The following is a 13948-nucleotide window of genomic DNA, read 5'->3' as shown; positions in this document are numbered from 1 at the left end:
GCATTTTGCCGATCAATACTTTTGATCATGACGTTCTCAGCGAAATGCAGTGATATCTAACTTCCATTGAACATAAAAATGTGGGCTGAAGGTTTTTACGTTGAAAACTTAGGAATTATTTCTTTAAAATATACTAAGAAAAAAAAACTTTTTTTCAAACGAACAAAAGCTTTTCTAATAATGTAGACAATGATGCAATGATAAACAATACTCATTGTTACATGAAAATTAGAAAAAGGTACGATACTTTAGATATTTTACCATATCAAAGTATTATTCGATGCAGAATGTAAAATATTATTATAAAAGTTCGAAATTGCAGCCTCACGTTCATAGTGAATGAAAAACACACAAATTATTTGTCGAAAATTCTCAAAGAATAGTTAGACTTTTGAAAAGCGAAAGTACAATCGCAATATTTAATATTATTACAAGTTAACCTATAAATAAATGCGTGAATATTTTCTTTAATTATTTATATCCTTAAATGTAAGATATGCCCATATTTTTAGGAAATTTGTAGATAGAAAACTGGTTCGATAGTTATTCTTTAATTTGATAATTTTGATGTATTGGACTTACAGGGGTTGGACAAAATAATTCAAGCATTTCTATACTTACAAATTTTTTGATGTTTCTCAAAAAAATATTTAGATAATCATTTTATAAATTTTGAAGTGTTTAGGTTATGCGACTTCTCATACTTATCAATGAAGTTTAAAGTTTTTAGAGGCTTGAGGGACTGACAATAAATTACAAAGGGAAAATAGTGTTTTTTAAACCCCATGCCAAAAATAGTAACAGTAAATTTGTAACTTGTAACAATCATTTTGATTATTATATGCAGTAATTGTCCGAAATTTCATGAATCTAGCTTAAATATTTATGGAGATATGGAAATTTTTGAACAAACTTGTTTGGTTTACGTCTTTTTGCTATAAATTTTAAAATATTCAATGAAATGAAAAAAATTTTTGGAGCAATTTGAAATTAATACAAAATTATTGTTTCAAAATTTAAAAAAAAATTTGTTTAAAACTGCGAAAGATATAAGTAATTTAAGTAGTTTTTCTATACTGCGCATACACAGAAAAAATTTAAATTGTTTTTTACTTTTGTAGTGAATTGTACGAGGGTTGTAAATTAAATAGTGGCAACTTAACCTTAAAACTCAAAGAAGGGCGGGGCTGCGCAAATAGGATATGGGAGCGGTGAGGTGGTGCTGTTGTCGATGTGTAGAGTGCAAAAAACATTCGATCTGCTTGAAAAGGTAGTTGTTGTGTGGCGTTAAAGTGAGGAGTTTCGTTTCCATCACTCTAAAGCATGCTTTCAAAAGGCTTAATGACGAAAAAAGACGAGATGTTTGAACACATCTTGCTACTGTCCTATACGGTAAAGTATTCGCGCCACAGGCTTCCACTAATCCTCGATAGCATTCTGTTGCATTTTTGCCACGGGCAACCTCGATTTTAAGCCACGACCGCTGATCACCATTTGAAAGCATGCTTTAGAGCGATGGAAACGAAACTCCTCACTTTAACGCCACACAACAGCTACCCTTCTAAGCAGATGGACTGTTTTTTGCACTCTACGCACGCATCGACAACAGTGCCACCTCACCGCTCTCATATCTTATTTGCGCATGCCCGCCCTTCTGTGAGTTTCATGGTTAAGTTGCCACTATTTAATTTACAACCCTCGTATTTAGCAACCAATAAAAAAAGTCCTATTTGAATATCTCAAAAATTTAAAAAGTAACTTTCTGAGTAGTTTTCGTACTCTTTAAAAGAAAGCTCAAAATGATAAGTGGTTTACCACAAATTTCATTTTGCTCTTTAAAACAAGATTTATTAAAAATGACACAACAATTGATGGGAATAATCCCCCATAAAAGTAACTTTTCTTTCGCATGTTTTCTTTCCTTATACAGTTATATTTTGATGGATGAACGTTTATTGTAAGGTTTTATCTATTATACAATTTTGTCTCATTATGTAAAATAATGTTTGAAGAAAACCTCTCTCATTTTGAGTATCTTTTCAAAAGTACAAAAACTACTTAGAAAATTGCTTGAAACTTTTTACATTTTTCATTATATGCCAAATGCGATTCCTTAAAAAATTATGAGATAAAAAAGTATTCCGCCCTTGATATAATAAGCAGTATAATAATAATGATATAATACAGTATAAAATAACTGCTTTAATTACTGATAAATTGCACAGTTTTCAACGAATATTTCTCAAATTTTAGCGAAATTTTTTTTTAAGTAATTTAATATTGCTCTAAAAATTTTGTTTAATTTTATTGAATATGTTGAAAGTTATAGCAAAAAGAAAAGAAAAAAACGTAAAACAGAAAAACTTGTTTTTTATGTAAAAAATGTCCATACTCCATAAATAATTAAGCAGGACTTACGAAATCTTGTGAAATTATTACATATAATAACCAAATTATTTGTTACAAGTTACAAATTTATTGCTACATTGTTTGCCATAGGGTGTTTGAAAATACTATTTTCCGTTTGTAATTTATTGTCCGTCAGTGTAACCTCTAAAAGCTTTAATTTTCATTGATATGTATGAGAAATCACTTGATGTAAACACTTCTGAATTTCTAAAATGATTCTTCAAACATTTCTTGAAAAATATGAAAAAATGTATTAGTATAGTAGTGTTTCCATTATTTTGACCAACCCCTGTGAGTCTATATATATACATATATATCCAACCGTCTACTTTCGTAATCTAGTAACAGAATCATTGAAATGTTTTTTTCCCACAATAGTGCAACATCTTTTAAATTAGTGAGGATTCCATATGCAGAACCTATACCAGGTAAAACTGTTAAAAGCTGATGCAGTTATTATTCTTACCATTGTTTTTTACTATAAAGTTTAAGTTAATTCGTAATCAGTCATTTCATTTTAGTGTTTTGAATAACAGCTTTTGTATTTATTTTTCCATGCAGAGCGTTGTTTGTGAAAGATATTTCGAAAAAACCACAAATCACCCTATTTCAAGTAATGTTCTTCGACCTAGGTGCCGTTGCTCACCTCCCAGGAGGAGGAAAACTTTGCTAATTCATATTGAGATAGTACCTAAGCGATTAAAAAAAAAAAGAAATTGTCGGCAATTTTCTACGCACTGGGCCTGTTTTTTTCCCTTACTACTGGAAGAAGTTTTAGCCAATTCCGTTTGATGGTTTAGGTTATTTTAGTATAGTCAATTTGGAACTGGTTCTTACCTGATGTATCACATTTCTGACCAGAAAAACCAGATGAACAAACGCAGGTGAAATTCCCCACTAAATTTAAACATGTTGATCCATAGAAACAAGGGTCTGAAGCACATTCATCAATATCAATTTCACATAATTCACCTAAAAAGTAGAAAAATTCAAAATAAACTTTTTTTTCTTTTTTGCAATTTATGTAAAGAGCAGTGAACAAAATAAAAAACAGAATAGTTTGCGTACTATCATGTTCTCTTCATAATTCGAGTATCTAACCTTAAATATGCTAATGAAATTCTGCAGATGATGCTTTTAACTTTTGAAATTCGACACAAAAATGTGTTTTCTCTGAACAAATATAAATCTTTTCAAACCAAATTTGAATTTCTGACCTTCAAAATAGAAAGAGGAGTAGCCTAAAATATGAACTCGCAAGTTAGGTAAAAAAAGGTGGTCAAACGTTTGTACTCCTTAATGTTAATTTCCCTTTCTGCGTATTTCTTAATGTCTACATAACCATTTACGCGAATCAACACTTGTTGCATACAATTATTAAGCTTGTTTCTCCGAATCTAAATCCGTGTATTTAAAATTTGAAAAAATACTTAACTATTTAATTTAATAATGGTCACAAAAAATTAGGTAAAGTTTGAATAGTCGATATATTATATTATTTCTAATTATGAAAATTTAATTTACAAAATACAAAATTTGCAAGCAGTTGGAGATAAAAGTTTACTAGCAAAGTTTACTACAAAGTTAATTACAAAAGGAGAAATAAATTTTTTAAAAGTTAATATGCTTTTATGTACAAGACTTCAAACTGCAATCGCACAGAAGAAGTAAAAATTAACCATGAGAGTTTTTTTTTAAACGGAGAACTTTCGCTGATTTTTTTGTTCTTTATGAAATTTGAGCCAATAAGAAAGGAGGTATAATTATTTGCAGACTTTTCAGATTATTATTTGTAACAAATGGGTATTTTTAGCGAATGATAATACATTAAAGTTTTTGTTTGAGTTAAGAAAAGGAATTTTTTTTAAAATGTTGGGCCTAAAGGCTTCTTTGGCCAGGCTAATTTATATCATTTCAACTGTTATCACTGTGTTTTTTACATTAGGCCGATGCATCCTATCATATGGGTTAATTTTACAAAATAATTGAAATAAAAACTATAGCGATTGAAAAACTGATTGTAATTTCTCGATAAATCAGCGTGCTTCGAAAAATTTAATTTTATGAAAGGATTTTACTCAATAAATAATTTATAATTTATATTAAATATCATAATACTGTTGCACAAACACAAAACTTACCTTAGAAACAAAAATAAAGTTATTCTTAATATTATAGCTCATTTATATGTCAAGGAGAAAGATAGTGAGTATTTAGTCTTCGTTTTTTCAATCAAGAATACATTAACTAATTTTAACATTATTTTATCACGTAACCTTGTAATATTTACAATATGTCTTATACAGCCATTACAAGAGCATATACATAAATTCTCAAAAGCATAAAATCTCTTTTATTTAAAGTTACTTCTTCTCCAACATCAAAAATCCCTTTGTACTTTCATTGAAAACCACAAAAGGCTACTTTTCTTTCTTTACTATGGGGTCAAAGCAACTCTGATATAGAGTAATTTAAAACAAGTTGAATAATTAAATAATAAGTATATATGTTTTTTCTTTTTAGGTGATGGATAATAACAAAGCTCAAAAAACAAGCAGATTTCAAGACAATCACCGTATTGTAACTCCTTGAGGGTTAAGATTAGAAATAATGTAGAGAGTCGCAGTCGAGAGGTTAAGTTGGATTTTAGGGCTTACAACCAACTTAAAAAAAGTTCATTATGCCAACTAACAAACATAATTATATTATCTTGATAAATTAGCAAAAAATAATTTCCAGGCATTATATGTTATAACAATATGCAAACACTAAGAAATGCATGAAAAAGAAAACTGAAATTTTAAAACTCTATGACAGCGATAGAATTCAACTTCAATTTGGTATGGGGCCCTGATAGCCCAGTGGTTAGAGAATGAGACTTTGGTGAGGAGGGACCGGGGTTCGAACCTCGACTCTGCTAAGATCCACCAAGTACATGCGATGTACGTGCTCGTGAAATCTACGGAATCGAGAGTTCTGTGGTTGGTCGCTCAGCATTACATTGGATACAGGGATCTAGAGAAAATTTCCTTTGCCTTCCAAGCTCAGACAATAAGTTCGTAGAAAACAAGCTTTTAGCTCTTATTGACTTTCAGTTTAGTGATTTTATTTTCATCTTTAATTTCCTCAGTATTATCATCATTTTAATTCTTGACATTTACGCCGGTGCTTTTAGTTTCCCTTTGATTTTAAATCATGTTTTTCATCTCCCTAATTTTTAGCTAATTCACTTTTAACTGATCACCACCACTGTCATTTGGTAAAATTTTACTGTAATTTTAGTTTTTAGTGAAAATATTTAATGTAATATTTTAACTTTCAATCTCCGTATACCCCCCCTGTGGTGGGTTGGGGCTCTACCTATCTTACCTTCAGGTCTATGTCTAAATATAGGAAATGGCCTCACGAATGAGTGGCGCTGTCAACTATCTGTGGGATTCTGAGATAAGGTGCACTTTCACCCTTGCGGTACTCTCTAGTCAAAATGAAGGCGCACCATCCTGACTTCGCAAAAAGCCAATGGCTGGCGAGCTTGACTTGTTCAAATGTCATTAGAAGCATCAATTTGTAATTTTAATTCGGTAACAAAGCGTGAAAAAAATAGGATTGATCTAAATAAATTACACAAAACCAATTGTTCCATGAAACTGTTACTGTGAGGAAATTGTTTTCAAAGTGTTGTTTAGAAAACTCTTTTCGTGAGAAATTTACTGCTACTCTCTTCACCCTGTTAACATATGTTAAAATACTATTTACTTTTCTTTCATAAAAATGTTGATTTCCGTTTCATATTTAAGTTTAAAGAATAAAACGATATTCAGTCAAATAATCCTTTAAATGATCATTTTAAATATATTGTATAATAATAGCTTCTTATTGTTCGAGAGTAATGCTGTAAGGTGGTAAAAAAAACTTTTGAAAACAGGTTTTATTTTTTGTTAATATATTATAGCTTCTTTGCGCCTTTCAAAAAGGACGGTTCAAAAATAAATATCACTAATCTTCAGTTTGTTCTTCTTATTATAGTCGTTTGAATATATTGGCCATAAGAAACTGAAACCGTAGTGTTCTATCGATAAGAGGGAGGGGTAAAATAAAAACGAATTCATTTTAATTTGAATTTATGTTTATATTTTGTTTCAATGTTCTAAAACTCAGCAATTCTCCCACTCATTTTGGTTGATATAAATTTGACCCAATTCTTTATTTCTTGAAGTTCTGAGCTACGACAAGAAAATTGTCCCAACTTTAATGCTATTGGCAGTGACATGCCTATTAATCTACGAGGCTATTAAACTCATCATTATGAGACTATTAAACTATCATATTATTGTCCATTCTTCGAGTATTCTACTACAACAATAAGCTAAAATATACTATTGTCCTAATACAAATGCGTGAGAATAAGTTATAATTTTTTTTATTATTTTTTTTACGCTTAAAATTCTTATAAAAATTGGTTTGCCTTGAAAATATCGGTTTGCCCTTTCCTAAAAAAAAAAGCAATTCCAGATAAATAATTTTTTTTAATGGCGGGCACTTGGGGGTTGTACCATTGGCCACAGAAATGCCAGAACTGCTACTCTCTTCTCGTTACCCAGTGGGCACCTGTGTCGAAGCCACGGCGGTGGAGCAGCGTCACCCACGTCACACAACCACAAACCCGTTTATAGGGCGGTTACATTCACACAATCACACACAAAGGAGAAAGGACATAGAACACAGAGAGAAAGAAACATCCATGCTTTGAGCAGGATTTGAACCCTCGACCAGCGTCTCCACAGTCAGACACGCTAACCACTCGGTTACCAGGTCGGCTCCCAGATAAATATGCTACTGAAGTGTTTGAATGCTTAAGGATACTTATTTTCGAGAATATAAAAATTTTATTCTTAAAAATCAATTAATCAATTCTTAATATTTCACTCACCCATGAATCCTGGTGAACACAAGCATGAAAATTCGTTTTCTGTTTTATTGCAAGTAGCTCCATTCTTGCATGGATTGGATGCACAAAGGTCTCTGAATTTGCATTTCCTCCCATAGAATCCTTCTGGACAAACACAAACATATGTATTTCTGGTCGTTGTCATTTCACATGTCGCTCCATTTTCACAAGGATTCTGGCGACGTAAGCATGGATTATAAGATTGGCAATTTGGCCCACTGTAATCTTCAGCACAAATGCAAACATATTCATTATGAGTTGTATTGAGGCATTTTCCGTTGTTTTCACATGGGTTTTGTGAGCATGGATCAAAGAACTCGCAAGAATTTCCATAATAACCAGAAAAGCAAGCGCAGTGGTAGAAAGGTTCTTCATTCAATGGGGTACAGTAACCAGTTTCACAAGTTACTTTTTTACACCCTGAAAACCAAATTGAAAAAGAGGTAAGTTTAATAACTTTGCGAAATGAGTCTAAAATGTTTTTACAAAAAAGTAGTGGTAATAATACCCATCTATACAATAATTTCAATGGAACATTGTATGAAAGTATCAAATGTCAATCTGATTGGCAAAAAAAAGAGTAAAATTAAAATTTTTATCAGAATAAAAATATTGGGAAAGTAAATGGACTATACCAAATGTTACACAATCTGATTGACTCATCAAAAGAAAACTCACAGAAAGTGCTCAAAATGGTGAACACGCGCGTCGTTCATAACATTGAAGGAACGACTGGCGCACTCTCTCGAAGATTCCTGGCGTTGCTTTAATTTTATCTGTGGCACCAATTTTCTCGCAATGAGATTTACTGCTAAGTTTATAGGCGTTTCGTACACTATAGATTTCATGCTTCCGAAAAAGAAAATAATCTGTTGGGTTGAGATTAGGTAGGTGTGAGAAAGCCAAGTAAGAGGTCACTACTTTTTTCTGCCTCTCAGAGTAGAATTTGACTCTATGTGCAATGGTAAATATTGCTTGAACTATCATCCTTCTTATTTTGTATACATATGGATCATTTTTACCATATGCATACATTTCACACCTTTTTAAAATGTAACTAAATAAAATTTAAAAGAAATCTCGCTCAATGGTTCTTTTGCTTTTCTGAATGAATTCCCCTTGAGGGAGAAAAACTTAATATAACTAAAAAAGCTAATTTCAAATCTGTTGTTATCAGTCAAACTTGCAATTGGTAACAAACTAGTCAATCAAGTAAATTTTTTAAAAGAAAAAAAAACTTTGATTTTCTTATAGGTTATTTCAATAGCATTGTGATATCATAAGAATTGAGAATTAGAAATTTTTATCATAAAGCATCATAAGAACTGAGAAATCATCTCACTACTTGAATGATACTATTCAACTATCATGAGAACTCCTCTCGACCAAAAGTTAGAAGTTATTTGCTATTATTAAGCAAGGGTAAAGTCATTTCTTATGGTATCGTAGAAATTATATGACTCTTATCAACCTAAATCAATGCGAAACTGTTAACTTCACATCCCTATTTGAATAGATGAGCTTCGTAACCACAGTAACCACCATCAAGGCTCTTGTGATAGCTGGACAGCACTGAGCACTTAGCAGCTCTATGTGGGTGCTGCTAGGTGCCTAAATCAAGCCTTGATTTTGTTGTTGTTGTTGGAGGTTCTAAAAGCTATCATCATAAGCTATGTATCACAAACCTGTTGAGACTACTAGGCAAAGAAACAATAAAAGAAATCATAGTGTTCGACTGTGCCCGGCATGCATATCTTCCGATTTAGAGTATCTATTACAACGTAATACACTGTATTGATCTATTACACTATTTGTAATCGTGATGTCCGATAAATATTTTCAATTAATCACTCTCCCGTGTCCTTTGAGATTTTATACATCTGCTACAATTTTCTCCTGACATTTTCGATCATTTCAAATCTCAGTTCAAAAGTCTATGCAATTCTCATTTCTTATGCGCTACATCACTTCAAAGTTCGTCGTAACATTTTTGAGACACTCTGTAAATCATATAATATTAAAAATACTATCTGAATTACAGAGTGCCTTCTTAACAGTTAAATAAACACTAATCGTACATATTTTTTCGAAAAATTTGTTTAACATTCAAAACAATAGCAATGAACTTTATAAATAAATAATATTATTACGCTTCTTGAAGTAAATTGATCTTACCAAAAAGGTGTCAAAATGAAAAAAGAAACTGTCAATTAATTTGTCCGATGACAAATAAAAGCTTTGTCATTAATTTAATTAAAAAAAAACGTCAGTCGTAGGAGTAATTTGCTTAAAAAAAACGTATTGTTAAACTGCAGTACCTTAAATAACTCTATAATAACGGTGAATGATCACGCAGAAAAAGAAACACATTTGTTGTTTGCGTTGTAACGTTAGCCTTTTAATAACTCGAAAATATGCACTAACCTTAAATAGGCAATTACCTACCTTTTATACTAAAAGTGTATTACATTTAGAGAGATTTTTTGCATTGTTCTTTATACTTTTTTATTTACTAAAGATCGTTTTTCAAATTTATGTAATTAATAGGCACATTTATAAGTTTCTTTGGAAGAGTTGTAATAAATATAATTGAATAGTATAATAATAAACATTAAACAAGGGATTTTAAATACTTTAATGACTTAGATATTCTATATGAACATTAAATTATCATTACAGATTCAATATGATTATCAATACGCTAGTAATAAATAATTGTTGTGAAATGCTATTTTAGAATTACTTTATGAATTTTTGAGTCTTTTTGAATTTGAAGGATGCAATACATCTTCAATAGCAATGTTTTGCTTGAAATAACTAGAGAGATTTTTTATTCTTCATATAATATTAAATTCTATTTTTTCAAAGAAGTAAGGTATCCTTAAAAACAAATTTTTTTTTTACCATATGAAAAAATAATTTTTTGCTATTTAATATTTAAATATTTTCGCAATCGTATTTGTAAAAAGTAAAAATTAATTTTATTCAATAAAATTCAAATTTCACTTCTAATGCTTAGAAATTTATTTTTTTATGAATATTTCAAAATGAATTATTTGTAGGAATCCATAAAATTAGAAACAAAATTAATTTTTTGAATGTCAGCATCAGTTTTTGAGTATTAGTGGATTTTTATGAAATGAAATGCCTATAGTTTCATGCCGTGCAGATTTCTTCTGTATAGATCGATACTTGCATAGAAAAAATTATAGATGATGATGAAAATAAAGGACAGAAATCTTTTAATATTTCAATTCTCAATTCTACGGCTATGCGATTCTCAATTTTTATAATGTAATGCTACATCACTTAAAAGTTCGTAATGACATTCTTGAGGCACTCTGTAATTCAGATAATATTAAAAATATTATCTGAATTACGGAGTGTCTTATTAACAGTTAAGTCAACAATATTCGCGCATAATATTTTTTTTAAATAATTAGCTTAACAATAAAAACAATAGCAACGAATTTTATTAAAAAAATAATAATGAGCTTGAAGATTTGATTTAACTAAAAACGTTTAAAAATGAAAAATGAAACTGCCGATTTCTTCGATGACAAATAAAAGATTTGTTCCTAATTTAATAAAAATTTTTTTAATTAATTATTTATAGGCATCTCTAAAATAAAAAAAAACTAATTTTTTTGGATATTAAAAATTTTTCTAAAGAAATTTTCATATCGATATCATTTTCTGAGATTTAAGGAATTTTTATGAATTGAAATGCAAATAGTTTCATGGCGTATATATAGTTTCATTCTTCTGTATGAATCGATATTTACATTAAGCAAATTATAAAAGAAAATGAAAATTAAAGGATAAAAAATTTTTTAACATCAGAAATTCTTCTATCTAAAAAAAATTCTCTTTGACACAAATTTATACATCGGATAATCATTTCGTTTTCTAAATTTATTAAAACTTATAAATTCTTGGGTTGTATTTCAACTTACAATTTACTGCTGAATGAAAATGAAAGATCTCCGACTTTTGCCCGTCTTCTTGTTCATTCCATGCATACAGTTGCATTTTATAATCAGTATTGCCTATCAGTTCAGTAAGTACTTTACAATCTCCCGAAGAACCAACAACTGTCATGTTAAAAAAAAATTTTGCTTCGCTGTCAAATGGATAATATTTCACAACATATCCCAGTACATTTCCATACATCGGTGGATTCCAGCAAACAGTGGCAAATTCAGAAGTTATGTTACTGATGGTAACATTTTGGGGAGCTGTAATACACAAAAACAAGTGAAACTAAATTTATAAAATACAATCTTGTAAATTTTCAAGCACAGTTTAAAAATATTCAAAGGAATTACATTCAAGGGAAATATGACGGACTTAAACATAAGGGAGGTTTGGCCAATCCGATTTCTTTTTTTACTTAAAACATTCATTTAGATCAGTGGTTTCCAACTGGTGGCCCGGGGGCCGCATTCGGAGCTTTTTTTTTTGCGGCCTGCGAACTAAAATATATTGTCATTTTTTTTAGGACAATTTTCGTAAAAAATCTGTATGGGTTTAAAATACTTTTCTCGTTAATAAAAACTTAATTTCTTCGTTTCTGTGAAATTTAACATACCAACGGTGAAAAAAATTTATTTCTCACGTTTTGCACCAAGGAAAATATTTATTTAAATACAAAAATAATTGTGTATGTTGCTCTTTTTTATTTCATTTTTTTTGTATTTTTTGAGAATATAATTTTGCATGTGTGTATCAGAAATTTTCTCGAAGAAATTATCCGATTTAACTTTTTGAAACCACTCATTTTGGACGAAAATATTTACACACACATTAGTAAATTTTAAATTTAAAATGTAAATAACTATTCTCTGGTAGTTACAGCAGACAAACCTCAATTTTCTCATTGAACATTTTGTGTGCTACTCTGTAAGTTTTAATACCAACCTTTTTAAAGTTTTATATCTTAACAATTAGATATCTGTTGCACATTAATTGTTTAATACTTAGGTGCACAAGTCATTGTAGCTCGAATTTTTTAATACGCAATTAAATATTTTTAAAAATCTACTTCCTATTTTAATTTGTAATTCAATACTTTCGTTTTGTACAACTTGGAAAAAATCTTCCAGTAATATTTAATGTTCCTTCAAAGATAAAAGAGTCGTAAATAAAATTTTGATAAAGTTGCGGCCTGGCATTTGATTTGTGTTTTTAATTGTGGCCCCTGTCCTCATGTAAGTTGGAAACCCCTGATTTAGATGATACAGATCAGATTGCTATTAGAAATTTCTCGGAAAGTTGCTGTTGTTGTTCATTTACGACGCGCTAGAGCTGCACAATGGGCTATTGGCGACGGTCTGGGAAACATTCCTGAGGATGATCCGAAGACATGCCATCACAATTTTGATCCTCTGCAGAGGGAATGGCACCCCCGCTTCGGTAGCCCGACGACCTGCACGCGAAGTCGAGCACTTTACGGTAGAACAGTTTAACTAGGACCAATACCGCACACCCTCGGTCCCTACGCAGTCTGATCCAAGTGGTCACCCACCCGCAGACTGACCGCAGCCAGTGATGCTTGATTTCGGTGATCTGCTGGGAACCGTGTCTTAACGATTCCCAGCACTGCGGGACAAATTTCTCGGAAAGAGTAATTATATAAATTTTTTTAATTATTATTTTACCACATTCATACAAAACAGTTAAATTACCATAAATAAGATGGTATTCAAACTGTTAACTGCGAGAAAAACAGTTTATTAACTACTTTCACCTAATACGGTTAAACCATCAGAATTTTATCGCCCCATGCTCCTTGCAATTGCGTAAATAGTAGAACCGAGAAGGCTCATTTGTCAGTCTCATAGCCGACAGACGAGAGGTTCAAGTTCAAGCATTCACACCACAGTGTTTTCTCCATTCCCTTCCAACACATGAAGAGTTTCCAGTATACTGCACGGCACTCCCCAATTTGTGTCCTGCACTTCCCAATGCGCACTATCAAACCAGTTAAATTTTTTTACGGTTTTGAAATCATACTAGTTGTAAATGGTTAAAAAACCGTATGGTTTTGTATTCAGGGTTTTATATACTAGTTGTAAATGGTTTCAAACCCGTAAAGGTAAAAAATTTTCATCGTCGTAAACTTCACGGTCAACTGGATGGACAGACTAATAAGGCTTATTTTACCGTAATTTTAGAATGAAAATTCTAACAGTGTATCAAGTAGACCTCTATTTTTCTATCAACCATCTGCAATTTAAATCAAGGAGTAAAAACACGCATAATTTTTCATCCTGGAATTTTGTTATTTTTCAGTTTGCAAGCTTTTCTCTCCTGTACCACTTGATATTAACATGTATTAAAAAAAGTAGGATTTGTTGTGCTCTTTGATTAATATACTAAAAGCCAGTATGCTCATGGTTTACTTTCTATTTCAATGCGCTTTTAGCTACTTTTTATAAAATGTTTGTTAAGGGAAATTTGACGCAACATTCTAAATCGAGGATTTTGCCAAACACCCTTGTCAAAGAAGAAATCCAGAAAAGACGAAATATGGGAAAAAAGAAAGAAAATTCCATAAAAATAGTAAAAAGTGCAAAAAACCAATAAAAA

General features: G+C 30.8%; 1 protein-coding gene across 3 annotated transcripts in view; it reads right to left on the bottom strand.

The window, feature by feature from the left end:
* The window catches only part of LOC107446649 (uncharacterized), a 124129-nt gene that overhangs the window by 31220 nt on the left and 78961 nt on the right, over positions 1-13948 (bottom strand). For all 3 annotated transcript variants that reach the window (XM_043043937.3, XM_043043936.3, XM_087154641.1), the window contains exons 4-6: positions 11314-11595; positions 7340-7777; positions 3247-3381 (exon numbers count right to left, since the gene is read on the bottom strand). In XM_043043937.3, the coding sequence (XP_042899871.2) occupies positions 3247-3381; positions 7340-7777; positions 11314-11595 (855 nt within the window). The remainder of the gene's footprint in view (positions 1-3246; positions 3382-7339; positions 7778-11313; positions 11596-13948) is intronic.

Source organism: Parasteatoda tepidariorum, chromosome 11 (assembly GCF_982258835.1).
Source record: "Parasteatoda tepidariorum strain Cologne lab strain chromosome 11, Ptep-v5.0, whole genome shotgun sequence".
Taxonomy (NCBI): domain Eukaryota; kingdom Metazoa; phylum Arthropoda; class Arachnida; order Araneae; family Theridiidae; genus Parasteatoda; species Parasteatoda tepidariorum.
This window is presented reverse-complemented; position numbering and strand designations above follow the sequence as displayed.